General features: G+C 40.3%; 1 protein-coding gene across 1 annotated transcript; it reads right to left on the reverse strand.

The window, feature by feature from the left end:
• Nucleotides 1–950: 950 nt before the first annotated feature.
• Nucleotides 951–6,508, reverse strand: LOC104692723 (cytochrome c oxidase subunit 6C). Its single transcript, XM_039549964.1, has 4 exons — nt 6,406–6,508; nt 5,689–5,816; nt 3,961–4,082; nt 951–1,078 (listed from the first exon to the last, which is right to left on the reverse strand). Exons 2-3 carry the CDS (start codon nt 5,800–5,802, stop codon nt 3,963–3,965), a joined length of 234 nt encoding a protein of 77 aa, XP_039405898.1. The 5' UTR covers nt 5,803–5,816; nt 6,406–6,508; the 3' UTR covers nt 951–1,078; nt 3,961–3,962.
• Nucleotides 6,509–18,727: the final 12,219 nt, after the last annotated feature.

Consider the following 18,727-nt stretch of genomic DNA (forward strand, 5'->3'; position numbering starts at 1 on the left):
AAATGTTGTTCAAGGATACCTATTAAGTGTTAAGTAGTTAATGATCCATGTAAAATAATAAGAGTTACTCCAAACAGGATTTGAACTGAAGACCTTCAAATACAACACAGATGGCCTAATTTGTCATGCTGCTTCATACAAAGACTTCCTTCCTTTCATGCAGTCAGCTTTTGCCTGCTCTCCTAGTACCCACATTCAGCAAACAAAAGCTGCAGTGCTGGTACCTTCTTCATCCTGAGCAACAGGCAATGACAAAGCCTGCTCTCGCTGACAGGTATCATGGCACAAAGAGCACCATGTCTCAGACTGCACAGAATATAGCACAGATCCAAACCATGCTTAGCTGACTACTTCCAGCTATTAAGAAGATATCTAAAAGCAGCATGCCAAGATTTTAATTACCATAATATCCTAAAATACTCATTTTGTCTGCCTGTATCCCCTTTCCTGTTGTACACCAAATACACGTGAACATACCTGCAGTTGAAAGTCATTCTCCAATCAGAGTAATAGACCTTGTATAAGAATGGGCATTTGCACAGTCTGTAAGTCTTGCTGTGACAGTCTGCTGCTGTGAGGAAGGCAATGCAGCGATGACAGCAGAAAAAGACAGAAAGGTTGGCTGGTATATTTCCAGAATTTCTATCCAAATTCTTTCCTCTCAAGGTCAGCTCACCAAAGGTAACACAGACCCCTCCAGAAATCCATCCTCTCCCCTCCTGCAACATCTGTCCTCTTGCACATTCCCATTAAGCTGCTGGGACAAACTAGCTGTCACTGCTTAGGGATATACTGTGCTATCAAATACTGAATTTGGCCAAAACAGAGATGTAAATAATCCCTGGAAGAAAGACAGACTTAGTCACCCTGAGCAAGTTCTGAAGACTTTCCACCACTCTACCCAGCACCTGAGCCTTTTAAGTATTTCTACATTAATGGAGACAACTAAATGTCACTGACACATGTATTTTATTTATTGAGTTGCATTAGAGCGTGCCACGCACTGAAGTGCACTGCACTTAACACTTCAGTGAACAAATAAGGTTCGGTCATCAAGTCTCCTGGAACTGAAGGAAATCTGCAAGATAAGAAAAAAACCATTAAGTTATGATGGACAAAATTCATGCTCTAAGTAAACATACTAGTATGTATGACTGCAAAGCAGCAGAGAGAAATGTTTATGTGGTAGTTTAGTCTAGAGGAATTCCCCATTATTTCCTGATGCTTGAAGATTCACACACCCTTCATGTGGCAAACAGAAGTGAAACATGGAACAAATCAAGAGCTGGAACAACACTGCACAGCACATCAGATTCACTATATATACTGCTCTGGTAACTGAATCAATCTTGCTGAGGGCCTGCAGGAGAAAGGAATGCAGCTTTCAGATAGGAGCCAGAGAGGAAACAAGTGGTGCAGGCAGCCTACCAAGGAAGGACGAAAACCAAATTCAAATTGCTTCTCCCCATTATACTGAACACAAATCCAAGACCAGCTGTGCTCCATGACAAGAGTCATGGAAGTGGTTAGCACCAAACTCTGAGCTTCCCCCTTTATTCCATGGCTGAGCACACAGTAGACACCAGATACTCCTCACATTTATAATTGCACTTAACTTCCACTGTCAGTATCACCACCACACTCCACACCAAGTAGATGGAACAGTGTGAATTCACAGGGAGGTGCCAAGGTGCCCCCATCCCCAGCAGGAAAAAACTTGGTGTAGAGTGCCATGCTAATGAACTAATGAACTCTCCTTCCTGCCTACCCGACCCCTTCCTAGGTTCTGGGGCTAAGTACGGATTCCACAGAGAGTATTCTGTGAGGTTAAACCACTCTATTTACTGCCGTATACAGGACATGAACTGTAAAATGGGAGATGTAGAGTGTGCATGATCACTGTACCCTTTAGGTAACTACATCAAAAAAAGGCTTCACATTCAAAATAGCTAAGATTTAAACTTCTGAGGCAAACTAAAATGTCTTCCATCTGTTCTGGGTACTTGTCCTTTTTTAATAGCCTTTACAGAACATTTGAAACACTGGCATTGTTTTCCCCTTCTACTTTTGTATTCATGCGCAGGCACAACAAAAAACAACCTCTTTCTACTGTGAAGGAGTGAAAAAATATCTGTTCTTATATGAATAGGCTAAGGAATAAGAAGCATCAGCAATTCAAACAAAATCACATAAGATGATTTGTCTGCCATTTTCTTTTGAGCCAGTACAACTAAGAAATGGAAGAATTGTTTAGGAAACATTTAATTTTAACAGGTGCACACAATGTGCAATTTTTTTTAAGCTGCCAATGGGAACACAGGCTGAGAGTGGAGCTCTATTTGCACTGAAATAAATCCTGCTCATGATTTCAATTAAATATTGAACATGCAGCCTTGTTGACAGTGTTTGTTTCAAATGATTTTACCACCAGATGGCCCTTCAGAATACACTGATGAATGCCACCTGACTAAAGAATGCAATTCCAGTGTCTAAAGAAGTTTAAAAGTGACTATATATTAGCAATAGGACTGAACCAGAGTTCAGTCCTATTGCTAATATATAAACCAGGTAAATATTAGTAATATTACCAATATTTAAACCAGGTAAATTTATAATTTCATCATTTATCTTTGCTGCAGTCATAGCTAAAGAACAGCAGTATCCCACTCTCACAAAACAAACAAACAAAAAAACAACACTACCAAAGGCTGGAACTGACACAAGGATTTTTTACCTTTTTTTCAAATTTTTAGAAGAGATGGAGCTCCGAGTTTTTTACGTAATTGTGTTATGCAGAAACCAGATAGTTGCAGATTGTCATAAAACAGAATTTAGTACGCAGAGTGTTAAGTACAAATCTTTTATTCAATCTTGCTGCTTCATGCAAACAGACTGAGAAAATCCAGCTGGCCAGGATAATTAAAGCCACAGATTATCACATAATGATCACAATATGAAAACATTCCAAAAGAATGAAAAACTATCATTCTAGATTAGTCTGAAGTCATTTTAGGAGAAGCAGAGAACTGAATGTAAAAAATTTGCAGCAAGAAAGGGGGAGTAACTCTTGATTGAGTTGTCACATCAGCCTGTGCAGCTCAGTGAGTGTAGTTATTAGTAACTACAACATGGTTGTGAGTGTAGTTATTAGTAACTACAACATGGTTGAAATCAAGACTCTTTTCCTGATTTTACTAGCAAGGGAGAACAAAGTTGGGTAGTTTTTCCTAGAAAAGGCAGTGTCAAGTGCTAAAAAATAGTATTGTGAACAAAGTTCTATTCAAGCTTCATACAATATGGCAAAAATGTGATTATTAGTACACAGAGCTGTATGCCACTGTGATTTTTTAATATATGTACGTGTGTATATAGATGTATTTCCCCTCATGATTAGTCATCTTCCCCCTCTCACCAACTTCAAAATACAAAACTATGTGCAGAAGCTGTCTCTGTTTCTTACATTAAGATGCATGCTATGAGAGAGAAACAGCCTCTCCATTTTCTCACTCACTGTACCACCACAAGTATGTAAGCAGAAGATACAGACAGCTCCAAGTTAAGCAGTTCAAGATGTGACAGCATCAACATGGCTGTGGAATCAGGCAAGTCTTGGAGTTTAATGTTAGAGCTTTGTCTCCTCTCTGTGGTTATGTGAGGAGGGCAAAGGCCTGGCATCACTACTCTGTCTCCTACATCACACAAGTTAAACAAATTCCGCAAAAGCTACTCAGGAGCTTCTATCCTGCCCTTACTCCCAGGTCCCCACTTCTCCTGTTTCTTCACATTTTTATTACCCAGAGGTCTCTTGAGTGCAATTTGTATCCTTTCTCCTTGGAAACCCCTTTTGATTTGGAAAAAAAAAAAAAGGAAGACCCCCCAAGCAGAAGCACAACATCTCACTGAAATCATCTCACTCCTGTTCTAATGCAGAGCAGTTCACTACCTGCAGATGCAGCTTACCATCATTTGGGTGGTGCACACTCAAGCACACCAGCTGCTTTCATGGCTTGAAAGTCCTTCATGGGATCATAGCTTTTATAGAACTCTGCGTAAGCTCGTTTTCTGGGTTCAGCAATTCCAAACTGAAAAGTAACACACAGAAAATTAAAGTTTGCAAAGCTTTATGAACAGATTTCTTTTCTGTTAGTCTCTATAACTTCTAACAGTGGCTATTAGTCTAAAAGGCCTTTAGCTCAAATTTTTAAAAGTTCCTTTGTTCCTGTTAAAACCCACAGGTTGGGCTACCTGATCATTGGTCAGGAGAACAAATGTCTGAAGTAAAACCTTAAAAGGAAGTCTGTTACAAGGTAGCACATCACACTTTCAAGATCTAAAACCACTCCATCTATACTGATACTCAAGTGTCCAACATCCTCCCTGCTAAAAGTTTTATACAAAAAACATGTCATTATGGTAATAATGTCGTATCATTTGTGCCTGTGGACAGCTGCAAAACTCTAACTCAAGATAAAATGGCATCCTACACTGAAGGACTACATTTAGCTACACTGTAAGTCAACTACATCTGGTAAAATTTTACAAGGCTGCCAAGCCACTCTTACAGCTCACCAACATAAAAAGACACAATCCTCATTCCTTGGACACCCACTCACCTGAAGCACAGGGATATACTCAAAAAACTCTCAAAAATGTGAAAAAAATTCCAAGGTGGGTTTGTACAACAGCATCTAACAGGGAACAGAGCAAATTGCTACTGAGATGCATGTTACTTGTTCTAAATCTGGTCTGCTACCTTACCAGTGTATTAACATGGGGGTGCCAAATAAGGTACAGACCCAGAGACTATTTTAAAAAGCTATATTCTAAGTCTGACCACAAACAAGCTTGTCTACCTCTTAACAGATGTGTTAAGTACATGTGTGAGCTTATAGTTTCTGACAGACATTTGTGGCTCTGAGAAGTTGTGAAAAACCTGAAATTAACTTCATTTCTAGTCACTTTTATCAGTAGCTTCCTGAGCATTCAAATGCTGCCAACAGTATCTGCATGACTTCAATGGGAAAAGCAAGATCCAGTTCTTCCACAAGAATTCACACTGTGTTGTTTGCTTCGTGTATGAGATCCCAGAAGTATTTAGTAAGAGCACTCAAGAACAACTACTGCTCCTATCTTTACCAGAAGTCAAACCTGTAAGGGTGTTTTTCTGGAAATGTAATGCTCCATTTCCACACAATGCTTCAAAAGCAAGGACAGGTTAAAAACCACATTAGGTTTTCTCAAGCTGACGTCTTCAGTGTGAAGGATGAGTTTTCCAAATTGCTTAAGAGCAAGTGTCCTGAAATCAGTCAAGAGATAAAGTAAGACCTGGACAACTCTCTCAAGTCTCAGAAACTGTGGCAGACCAAAACACAAACTATCTAGAGTTAATGTGCATCAATTCTGAATGGTCAAGAGCAGTTTGGGACTAGGAGACTTAAGGTCAAGTTGTCACGAATTGCGTGATCTTGAACGCCCTTCATAAACCATCATTATCATCATAATGATACTCATATCATTTCTTCAAATGAAGATTAGGAAGATTTATTTGGGCTTTGGAAACGTGCTCACAAAAATACATTACTAAACCTTTCTGATGAACAGCTCAACCCAATCTCAACAGAAAAATATTATGAGTTCTTTAAATACTCCAATGAGCCCAGTTTATAACTGAATGACTACACAGCCCACCTTGTATAAAGTCGCACCTCCCACAGATACCAAAAATGCCCCAAGGAGGTGAAACTTCATCCGCCGGGCCAAAAGGCGCCGCATTTGTGGCTTTGGCAACAGTGCAGCTGACATGGTGACCGTATTTCCTGAAAGAAAAAATGAAGTAAGAGAATTGTGGGAGAAGCTCTACTTAAAATAGTTTTCTGTACTACAAAAAGATCACTTTTTTATCGTGTAATAATCGTCTTCACGATATAAGCAACAGTGCTCCTGTCTGTCTGACCTTCCAATGAGAATATTTAAGGGACAAAATTCAAGGACAGCCTATTTATGATATGAATCTAGTTTAAGTTCTTACACTCCTTACACCCAGTATTTGTGAAATCAAGATTGGCCTTCGTTGTTCACACTAAATCCTGCGCTTCCCGCAGGGTCTTCCCTCCCAGGCCTGCTGTCCTATGTTTACATCAGAAGACATTTTAAGCAGTACTGGGGATGGCTGGGACCGGCCCCACGCCGCTCCCCGCACCGAGGGCGCCCCAGCCCCGCGCTGCCGCCGCCGCCGCTGGGCTTGGCTCCGCCACCCTCAGGGACGCGCAGAGGTCACGGGGCCGCGGCCGAGCGGGGAGCGGCGGCTGGCGGACCTAAGGATGGGGATGATAAGGGAAGGAAGAGGGAATGAAGGGAGGAAGAGGGAACAGCGGGAGCCGCGGCGGCAGCGGGGAGCGACCTCACCTCAGCTCCCACCAAGGTCCTTCCGCGCCGCCGGCCGCGCTCCCGCTGCGGTGCCGCTATTCCGCATGCGCGGGGGGCCAGCGGCCTACGGCGGGCGGCGCGGGTCAAACCCAGCCGGGCGCAGCGCCCGGCCCCTGTGGGAACGAGGCACAGAATCGAATAGGTTGGAAAAGGGCTCTGAGATCATCGAGTCCAACCCGGGACCGAACAACACTGTGTCAGACAGACCCTGGCACTGAGTGCCAAGTGCAGTCTTTCCTTAAACAGCCCCAGGGACGACAACTTCACCACCTCCCTGGGCAGCACATTCCAATGTTTGTTTGATCATCTTTGCTGTGAAGAAATTCCTCCTAATGTCCAACCCCAGCTACCCGGGCACAGCTTGAGGCGATGTCTTCTTGTCATGTCACCTGTCACCTGGGAGAAGAGCCCGACCCCCACCTGGCTACAGCCTCCTTTCAGGGAGTTGTAGAGATCCATGAAGTCACCCCTGAGCCTCCTTTGCTCCAGGCTAAACACCCCCAGCTCCCTCAGCTGCTCATCACAGGACTTGTGTTCCAGACCCTTCACCAGCTCCATTGTCCTCCTCTGGACACGCTCCAGCAACTCAATGTCCTTCCTGAATTGAGGGCCCCAGAACTGGACACAGCACTCGAGGTGTGGCCTCACCAGTGCCCAGTACAGGGGGACAATCCCTGCCCTGGTCCTGCTGGTCACACCATTTCTGATGCAGGCCAGGATGCCACTTGTCTTCTTGGCCACCTGGGCACACACTGGCTCGTGTTCAGGTCCCTTCTTCTGTCTTTAAGGTCCCTTCCAGCCCATACCATTTTGTGATTCTATTAAGAGCCATGGGAGAAAACCAAGTTACCCACTTGAAGGATGCCCTGGGTGACACTGCTGTGCTGAGGGCCTCAGGACTTTATATATAAAGAGTTTGCCAGGAATTATTGGCCAAGCCTAGAAAGAAATTAAGCCATTTGTAATTCTTTCTAGATGTCCCTTAACCAGTTTTTGTACCTTTCTTGGAAATGAGGAACATATGCTTTGCCCATGATTTCCACTTAATCACCACCTGCATGTGGAATTGTCATTTTTATTCCTGGGGAGTCTCTGTGGGATTTACACTGAACGCCATAAATTCCGGCATTGAAAAGACAAGTCCCTCCTGTGCAGTGAGGAATTCATTCAAGTCTTTTGCTCCCTTGCCAAAGCCAGCAGATCCTGCCATCAAATGACAGAGATGGACTCTTAAAATTGCAGAGGAGTTGCTTTTCCTATGATGGAATTAAGAAGAGATAAGTGTCAGTAGAAAATGTCAGAGGGAAATCATGCAGCTGTGGCTACAAGATGGGAGAATGGTCTTGCAACAGCGGTTTGAATAGAAGCAATTTGGACAATATTCCCTCAAACTGAAGAAAAGTTTGTTACAATAGTTGAGACCAAAATGAAGAATGTCTGTCCAAGAGTTTTTCCCATGTGGATTAACACAAAAACCCCAAATGTTAATGATGTCATGCAGAAAGAATGGCAAGATACATCACCAAGGGAAAATCATGCCTGACAAATTTGGTGGCCTCCTATAACAGAGTCACAGCATTGGTAGATGAGGGATGAGCGACTGACGTCATCTATTTGGACTTGTGCAAAGCATTTGACACAGTCCTGCATGACATCCATATCTCTAAACTAGAGAGATATGGATTTGATGGATGAACCACTTCATAAATAAGGAACTAAGGAATTGGCTGGATGATTGCACTCAAGGAGTTGTGGTCAAGAGCTCAATGTTCAAGTGTAGACCAGTGATGAGTGGTGTTCCTCAGGGGTCAGTATTGGGACCAGAATTGTTTAATGTCTTTGTTGGTGGCATGGACAGTGGGATCAAGTGCGCCCTCAGCACTGTCCACTCCAAGGTGCATGGTGTGGTCAGCACGCTGGAGTGAAGGGATGCCATCCAGAGGGACCTGGACAGGCTTGAGAGGTGGGGCTGTGCAAACCTCATGAAGTTCAGCAAGGCAAAGTGCCAGATCCTGCACCCGGGCTGAGGCAATCCCAAACACAAATACAGGCTGGGTGGGGAATAAGAAGGGACACCTTGAGGTGTTGGTGGACAAGAAGCTCCCCATGAGCCAGCAATGTGTGCTCACAGCCCAGAAAGCCAACCAAATCCTGGGCTGCATCAAAGGCAGAATGGCCAGCAGGTCGAGGGAGATGATTTTGCCCCTCTACTCCACTCTGGTGACACCTCACCTGGAGTGCTGTGTCCAGCTCTGGAGCACTGCATCCAGCTCTGGAGCCCCAGCACAAGAAAGATGTGGACCTATTGGAGTGAGCCCAGAGGAGGGCCACAAAGATGATTAGAGGGCTGGAACACCTCCTGTCTCCTGTGGAGAGAAGTTGAGGTTGTTCAGCCTAGGGAAGAGAAGGCTCCGAGAAGACCTTAAAGCAACCTTCCAGTACCTAAAGGGTGCTTACAAGAAATCTGGAGAGGGACTTTTTACATGGGACATATAGTGACAGGATGGGGTAATGGCTTTAAACTGAAAGATGGCAGGTTTAGATTAGATATAATAAAGAAATTCTTTACTGAACTTGCCCTCATGAAAGATTATACAAAAGTAATTGGAATAAAAGTATGTCAGGTTTCACGGCTACTGTCATCATAGGTAAGATATGAGTAATTTTCCTATAAACATCAGTCTTGTGGAGACAATATTTTGGTGGATGGAACTAGGTTTGTAAATAAAAAAATCTTGATTGCTGTTTTCAATAGCTTCCTTCATGGCTGGCCAGGTCATGGAATTGTTTTCTGTGTGGCCAGTTTCCCCATGTGCCTGAGATACTGCTGGCTAGGCATCTTTGTGTTACAGTTAAGATGTTAAATGAAGTGCTAATTGTTATCATCTTTTGATGTCATTAGTGTGGAATATACAGCCAACTCCTTATTGTTCTGTGTAAAGGGCAGTTCGGGACTGTGCAAATAAGATAAAAAAAAGCATGGAGAATACATTACAGGAAGAGCTGTGGAAGGAGAGCAGAGACAAACAGTGCAGAGTGGCTTCCTGTCACACCAGTTTCTGAATGGATTATAGGGCTAAGTGTAGTTTGGACATGAGTGGACCCTGTGCATCCAAAGGCTTGAAAGTAAATAAACCTTCTGAAAACAAGAAGGCATATGTACAGAGATGCAGAGACAACAGCAGTTGTTTCCTTCCCAGCCCACCCACTCCCTGGGGGTTCTGACACCTATTCCAGTTACCTTTGGGATACAAATGTTAGTATTTTGTCACTCAAAAGGTGTCACAGCTATCAAAGTAGAATCTTCAGTCCGTTTTTTCCTCTCCAAAATACTGTAGAGCCAGCAACAGTTTACACTTCCCCACTGTGTCCTTGAAAGGGATCATCTTTTGAAGAGTGAAGGAAGGCATTAATGCGAAATCATTTCTTGCTTGTGCTCCACTGGAATTGAAAGTAAAATTCAGTTCTGACTTAAGTGAGAGGAAATTTAGTCAGTGAATCCTTGTCTTTTCCACAAAGAGTACCAGCTCTGATACTTAGGACTGTACTTTCTGTGGTGTGGACTGATGCCAACTAAGAACAGGACTATCAAGTGATTTTGCATACACCACAAAAAGTCTTTAGATAATCATAATCTGGATCAAATTAGAACCAAAAATCCACTGGAAAAAAGATTACATGGGACATCAGCAATCCCCTGAGCCAGACGCACTCCCAAATAGTTTAATATAAAATCTACCTATCACAAAAGAAACAGAAGTTAAACAATGCTATGTGCCACATATGAAAATGCATACATTTGGGTTCATCCTCCCCTTTCTGTGCCAGAAATTAACTGATCAAATACTCTCTTGCCACAGCTGTGCCTACATCAACCAATGGTGCTGTGGAACAAAGATATGGTGGCACAAGAAGTTTTTTAACAGAATTGGAATGGCAGCTGTACAAAAAAATAAGGGTGAATCAATGATTCCTAAATGGAAAAAGTCAAAATTAGTAGGGGGAAGAAAATATTTTTGTACTTCCAAAAGAGCAGTATAAACAAAGGAGATAAATAGAAAAGTTCAAATCACAATAAATGGAGCAGACAGGGATTTCACAAGCTTTTGTTAATTTTATGCAAGTTTCTGAAATAGAAGAATCTCCAAAAAAGTGATTTCCTAAGTTTTATTCCACTTGTAAAGAGACAGATTTTGGTATATTGAATACACATGAAATAGTGAAAGAATTATGCCAATGATCCTGTGTTTGGTTCCATCACGAGTTACACTGTTAAAAAAAGAGCTATTTCCCAAGTTCCCAGCTTGCAGTCAAGACATGGCTAATATGTGTATTCCAGCCCAAGAACCAGAAAACACACCAGGTTTCAGAGCTGTGACATTAACATTCATGTGACACTTTGTTTTCTGGAGTATGGTTCTGCATTAACTGTTCTCACTCTGAAGTCCTCTAGATTCGGGGGATCTATCTGAAACCAATACACTGTTTATTTTAGCAACAGGAGACCCTTGGTTAGATAAATTGGGCTTTTAAACAAGTAGAACTCTATAAGTGTCATTCTTACCTAGAAGCTTAACTTAGACAAGTGTTACTTTGTTATTCATTGCCATTATGTTCTACATTATCATCTGATTTCTTAGAAAAAACCAAATCCACACCCACAAGAAACACCTCCTTCCAGTCCCTGTTCCTTGCTCAAAGCCCTTTAAACAATGCCAAGATTCTTCTGTCTTTTGTGGTTTTAAAAGTTATGTAGCTTGTCTGCAATGGAAATAAAGTCATCAAAGAAACATTTTTGTACTGTTCCTTTACTCCTCTGGATTTGAATAGAGGTGCCTTACTCTGAGAAAGTTTTTCATTTCTCATCCTTGTTTTTCCAGGAACATGTGGCACCATCTTTACAGACAAATACTGCAATCTAAAATTTAACCACTCAACACATAAAATTGTTACATGTAATTCAGTGTCTATGGTCTCTACAGGCCCATCTCAGCAAGTGACAGCCCACCCAATGTAGGCCACAAATATTCCTAGTCTGCGTTCAGCTCCAGAAAGTGTCTAGGGTAAGAACAGGAGCAGAGTTACTCCCTTAAAAAATGAAAGCAGGGACCACAACATGAGGACAAAAGGCCAAGTTTTCCTTTCCTGTTCAAAGCACAGTTTGATTGATGTGCTGTGACATGGTTTAGTTTCACAGGACAAAATTCTCTAGTTCCAAATATCATCTACCATACAGAAACTATTGTATGGCAGACAGTGCTTGCATGACGTGCCCAGCAATCCTGACGAGTCCCTACATGCACCTGGTACATTTGCCAGTACTCCCTACCTTGATTATAGATGTGTTACTGTAAGTCTGAGCAGAAGATTCACAGTAGTCCAAAGCCATTGAAACAAGCAATGTTCTTCATACATTAACAGAGTTTAGGCCAGACCCTTTGTTAGCTTCTATTTTTCCTAGATGTGACCAGTGATCATCAGACCTCCAGAAAGCAGAAAGTGGCCAACTGCTGCTGTTGACACAGCTGTGATTTTGCTCAAGGAATGAATTCTCACAGAAAATGAAAGACCAACTTCCCAACTTGTGGGTGTAAAACAGTGGCTGTGAAGTGGGAAAGCCTCCTTCAAATAGAGGATCAGACTCACTCTCCACAAGGCATTACATTTGCACCTTCCTTGGTTAGCGTCACGGTACTTGCTCTGGACAGCTCTTGGCTCAGCGTGCTCCTCTTGGAGGAGTGAGCTGCACAGAGAGGAGAAGGGGCCTTGCTCAGGTTGGGGACAGCACCCTGCAAGGGTGACATCTAAAAATTTGCAGCGGTAGGATTTAACCTAGGGATATCTTTGCTGTTTATTCAATTTACCTAGTACAATACAGAGCTCATTCTGACAGAAGAAGATTGGCCCAGGTTGTATATAAAGATCACTTTGCAATTGGTTGCTGTGGCAATTTTTAGACTTTTTCTCACAGATTTCTGAACATCTCATTTTAGTCTGTTTTAATTCACACTGAGGTGATGACATGGTAAGTGTTACGAGATGTTGGCAAGTTTTCATTTCTGTGCCTGAAATTAGAGTCTAGAAGGAGTGAAGGGTGTCTCAGATTTGTTGTGACTTGTATCATCATAGTGCAGTCACATGAATCAAACCATCTCCACTTATGAAAAGAGAGTTCATGAACACAATTAAAAACCAAAAATAAAATAAAAAGTACCCCAGAGATGATGTATTTCTTGACCTCTTTATGATCTGGTGAATTAATTGTGAGCCTGAAATCTTATTCATTGTTTCCAATTACATTACCTGGTCTAGTAAAATATTCTTCCTAGAAAAACGCCATTGCTTTTGTTTATTTTGGTATTGGAAGAATCTACCAATTTAGGATTGCTATGTTTTGCAAAGGCTCCATAATTTCTATTTGGTATTTGATGGTATTGCAAATATAGTAGATTTTCTTTGTAATCATAACCTTGGGAACATTTTAAGTCCCCAGAGTCAGGGAGTCTCTGACTACAAAATCCCCAGACAAGCTAAAATCCATCTCAGATTGGGGGCCCAGGTTTGAAAGGTGAGGCACAGTCAGACATGTGAGGCTTCTAGAAAGTAATCAAATCATCTGTTCACGTTTTTTTAACAAACTTGTTATTGGCATAAACTTTTAAAAATATCTATACTTAAACCAGACTGTTTTAACTTTACTGTTTTGTTTGAAATAATCTAATTAGGAAATTACGAGTCTCAGTTTTCTACTGCATTGAAACTTCTGAACTTCGTGATTAACAAAACTGGCAATAGATAACAGTATAAGCAACCTTAAGTATATTTTGGTTAAATAAGTTCAGGATACATTTTCCTGAAACAAATTTGGCCATGTTCAATACGGCATTACATGTAAACGTCTGGAAAAATTGCAGTGTTTTTCCAGGCAGGAGGCATGAGATTACTATAATCCATAGCCCCCACCACAGTATTAATTAGCGTGGCTCACTAACCAGGGACATAATATTTGTAAATGAAACTCTAGAAGGGCATCAGTAAGGAACAGGATGTTGAAGCCAAATGGAAAACATGAACCAATAAAAAGCCTGAACTAGCTAGAAGTGCAAGCTCAGCCTTTGAAGTTAGTTCAAGTACTGCATGCTTTAATTTTGGTGTAATCTTATGATGGAGGTACAAACAAGAACTCAGAAACAGATTTTGTAACGTTTGGCCCAATTGTAGATGAATCAGTTTGTTGATGGTTACCAACAATTGCACAGCCAGAGAAGCTGTGGTCTTTGTTAAATTAGATTGAATAATTGGCTTCAGTGGGAGTTTCGGGTGCAGAGCAAATGAAGTGTCATGGCCCTTGACTCTCATAAGATTCCTTAGCAGAGGCTAAGCTTTTGCCTTCAGAACAACCTGAATATGGATTCGGAGAAAATACGTCCCTCAAGGGTTCATCTACTCACTCCCCTGCCCCAGCATGGGTCTGAACATACTTACTCATTCCTGGCAGATGTGCATACCTTATCTGTTTTAGAGCCCCTCTGATGACAATAAGGATACCAAAAGCTCCCTGGGCAGTTTGTTTCCAATGCTTAACTATTGTGTCGGAATACAATCTTTGATTAGTACTACGTTACCTTGGCAAGCCCAACTAAGCCTATGTATTTCTGTGTTTTGATTTTGTTTTGCTTTGTTATTTTTTAATATCCTTTCATGTGGAACTGCAGTGACAAAGCTATGCTTTTCTGGTGTTTCACTCAAAAAAAAATTCACTGTTTTTGTCCTTTGGACAGCTTTCTGAAGACCTACTATTGCCAGGTGCTGAGCATCTCTGGAGATGTGAATTAAGAGAATGAGTTTCAATACATTCAGCAAATTAAAGGATCAGGCAGCCAGGAGTTAAGATGATCTTTGAACTGGAAGGTCATAACTGGAAAATGAACATAATCATACACACTGTCCTTTTTTTAGAGGACTTCGTTAGCTTGAAAATAGTAAATAATTTATTGTAGTCTTTAGTGAATAGCCCCACACATGCTGTTAATTACTTTCTCATTTGGGAGAAAAAACACAGCAAAAGTTAATTTTTTTCCTGCATATGCTTACTAGAAGAAAAAGAACTCCCCCAAAATGCATTTATTTCTCTTTTCAGCAGCCATGCAGACCTCTGGAAGGAGCCATATTCCTCAACAAAGCGAGTGTAATGGCTCTGTTTCTCACATGCAAGTGAGTACAAACCCAAACATTGCAATGAAACAAAGACTTTAATTTCAAAAAAATAACGCAGAGGAAAATGGCTGAAATATTGTATTAAGAAAACAATTATATACACAAAACTTAAGCCATATGTCATTATGACAGTAAAACAATTTATCAAAGAAGGTAACTTTATGCATGTGTTGGATCGTGTGTGTGTATATATATATATATGCACGTATACGTGCCTGTAAATGAATATACAAAATGCGCATACAAAACTATAAGGGTGTAAATTATTCTAGAGATGTGATAGATTCAATTCCCAAAGTACCATTTTCAGGAATGAGTGGTATCCAAGCCAATCAGAGTTTACAAACCCAGTGCCGATCTCTTGGGTCTTGCAGCTGGCACGAAATCCATTGAGTTGCCTACCGGTGAAAACTACTAAGAATGCTTTAAACTTGTTGACTGCATTTACTGCTATAGTCACCATGGCCTATTGTAGTGAATAATTCCAAGGAAATATCTGTATTTACTGACTTAGTCAGATGGGCAATATTGCATAAACTATTGTGTGCCTGTGCATTCCTTGAGTGTGATGCTGTGGTCTTTTTCTTGCTTGCCTTGTCATTTGTTTCATTTAACTTTCTCATTAATGGCACAATTGCTTTCCTTTGTTCAAAAATCCTATTCTGAGAAGCAAGTATTACTTTCTTCTTTAACTTCTTGCCAAAAAAAGATTTTCAAATGCATGTGGTACGGAGGAATCGTACAAGATTGTTTGAGAGCAAAAAGAAATATCTAAAATTAAAAGCACAAATCCACTTAATACATTCCCATTTTTCCTTTGACATGAAATGAAATCTTAACGTGAGAAATGCACACAGTTCATCAGCATACTCTGAGCAAATACATAATTAACATGTGGAATAAGCAAAGCTGTTGTCAACACTTTCACATATGTTACCACAAAACTAAAATATTTTAATTAGTAGAGAAATAGAGGAAAATCCAAGTAAATACAGCCTGTGCTTGACATAAAAATTAGCTTGACTCTATGAGTATTAAATATAAGAGAATCTCATCTCTTCCTTAACTACTCTTACCATACTAGGACACTTTAGTGGGTCCTGCATAATTCAAATCTGCTCCAGCGCTCTGATGAATAATTACTTGTCAGTGATTACTGTGGCCATTGTGCAAATGCTTTACTAAATCATTGGTAGAAATCAAAATGTGTGAGTTCAATAGGAGGTAGGTAGAAAGTGTAGACTTTGGTGTTTTGTAATAATCCAATTTGCTGGACGTACAGAACCTTATTTGAAGGCTACTTTATAAGAGTCAAAAAGAAAACTATATAGCAATACCATGTGGCTTCTGATTTGGGAACTACAGTTTAGCCTATTAGACATGGACCTGTTCCAAAAGTGCACATTCAAACAATCATGCATGAAGGAGTTGGAAACACAGATGTGAATTATAACTCTCTGAAATCCTGGGAATGCTCCAAATTAGGTGGGTTTGAACTGTAAGTACAGATCCAGATCTAAAATTTTTGTTCAAACCTGTCTTTCCCTATAATTTTTACAGTAACTACTGAATGTATTAAAACCAACAATGTTCCATAAGCTTAAAAAAAAAATCAGTTAACCCCATCTTAGCTGTATTCAGACATGATTCACAATGGCTTGCTAAAAAGACTTTTATTAAAAGGCAGTAACGAAAATCACCAGTTGAATGTAATGGCACAGTTTAAATAGGTCAAATTTAAGTCAGATTACTGCAGCTCCATTGGCCACATAAAGCTTCACAGTGATCACTTTGACCCAGTATTTAACATTAGAAACATAAATAATTTGAGGATTTTCTTTTCGGAGTTTGGGACAGAACTTTGAAACATCTGTTCTCTTTTCAGTCCTTTTTATACACACATGCTAAAGTCAATGTTTTTGACTAGAGGAATGGTGTTGGTTGGGACTGGGGGCTGGCCATTTCACAAGCATAGAAGTAGGTAGAGGATAGAAAATGTACCTGTAACACTGTATAGGGCTAAAGGCACAGAAGGAGCAATGAAGGAACACCTGCCATTTTTCAGTGCTCTCAACAGCAGGAAACTGAGGGTCCCAAATTGATGCAAATAACCAGTTCATTGATGCTTTTATCTGTAGATTTCATTACTCCAGGTTTCTCTAAGTCAAACATATTTGCAAAGTCAATCACAGTGATTTACATTCTCATGTAAATGATGTAGAAGGTGTGGCACAAATCACTCTGGCCTTGGCCACCTCATACTGTATAGTAAGAGAAACTGGGTCTGCTCCATCAGGTCTACAACTGCATCTGCAAAACACCTCTCTCCATTGCTGATCTCAGTATCTGATTACTAAAAACTAGATTTTCACACCTTGGAGGAGACAAATGAACCCACAGTCCATGGTCTAAGACAGTTCCCCATTAATAGTACTTTAAGAAACAGCCATTAAAAGGGGATCATGAAGAGTACAGAGGCAATGGCAGAGCAGCATTGCACAGACACAAATGAAAAAGCATTTTGCCCCCTTTAAATGGCCTGGTGATGGCTACTACCACTCTTGTAAACTGATATAAGTGTGCACCTTAGTAACATAATGCAGCACTATGCAGTTTCAGGAATTAATCTCATAGTCTGATATTTTGTCATGCAGCAGCAGAAGAGAAGTCAAAGCAAAATGTATAAAGCCCCTTCTGAAGGATGTCATCACGGCTTGTGTTGATATCAAAAGTATTTGAATGAGCAATTTCAGGACTGCACTCTCAAAAATTACAAACAGTTTTAATAAACATGTCAGGTCTGATGAGAGTAAAGTGAAATACACAGTAATAGCATCTTAATGTAAATATTTATGAATTTAAATTATGTCTTTAAAAAATCCAAAGTAGTCCTACTACTATTATAATCCATTAATAGGGAGTAAACATCAAAAGTAAGTCTGAATGAGTATGACTGGATTGTATATTTTGACACCACTAAAGCATAAATCTATCCAAAAGAGCTTTCTAGGTTCGCAAGTTTCTGAAAAAGAGAATTGGTTCTATTGTCTGTAACAGCAAACTTCACAGAGAACTGTTGTTCTGCTGTAGAGACTTCCAAATGTCCCAAAGTATAAGTACTTAAAAGAAACAAGGAATAAATTTTAATTGTCTGAAGGGAGAGGTGCTAGGGTTGTTGAGAAAAACTCTTCTAGCTCTTTAAAAATGCTGAGCTCACATAGGTGGTAAATCAGCAACCAGATAGAGAACAGATCTCAAGAAAAAGACAAAAAGATAATAGCAGTTCAAGTGTTATGAAGTTATATAGAATCACCATTCAGAACAATAATATTTAGTCAGTTCTCAGGCTCCCTGCTGGAACTGGTCCCTCAGGATGAAACTTAAACCACTATTCCATTTCAGGTGTATCACCAAATAGCAGTTCTGGAGTATCTGCCATTGCATTAGATTAGATCCAGTAACCCAGAAATTTAAGGGTCCTGTCTCTTAATATATTCCCTGTTCAATTGCCCAATATTTCTTTAAAACTGACACATAAAATGAAAATAATGATATGACATTTAGTTCTAGCATTACTAATACATGTGGTCCTTCTCAGTTGCATACTGAAGACATGGCCTCTGGCACTAAGAAAGTGCATGTGTGTGTGCTTATACACATATATATCCTTATATATTTCAGCTGTCACAGAGACAGAACTGCAAACTAGATTGAGAGTAAACTTCAGTTTGCAGCACTTTGAGTGAATAGGGCCAGTTTGAAAAATTCTATTCACTAATTAAGTACATAAAGTACTTCTTTTTAAGTTTCATAGGCATGTATGGTATTAATGATCATAACTGTCCAGGACAGTAATTTTTGCATGAGGTAAATTTGCTGGTAAATTTTTGTTAATTATTTGGCAAGGCTGGAATATTCACAAGGAGTTTTATCATTTGTGACAAATACCTGGATAATATTTTTAATTTTTGAAGTGATCCAAGTGCTTATCATGTCAGAACTTACAAGCATAAGATAAGCAATTTCTACATGTTATTTAACTGCCTCAAAGTTCCATGAAGGCAAGAATACAGCAAAACATAAA

Source organism: Corvus cornix, chromosome 2, assembly GCF_000738735.6.
Source record: "Corvus cornix cornix isolate S_Up_H32 chromosome 2, ASM73873v5, whole genome shotgun sequence".
Classification (NCBI taxonomy): Eukaryota; Metazoa; Chordata; class Aves; order Passeriformes; family Corvidae; genus Corvus; species Corvus cornix.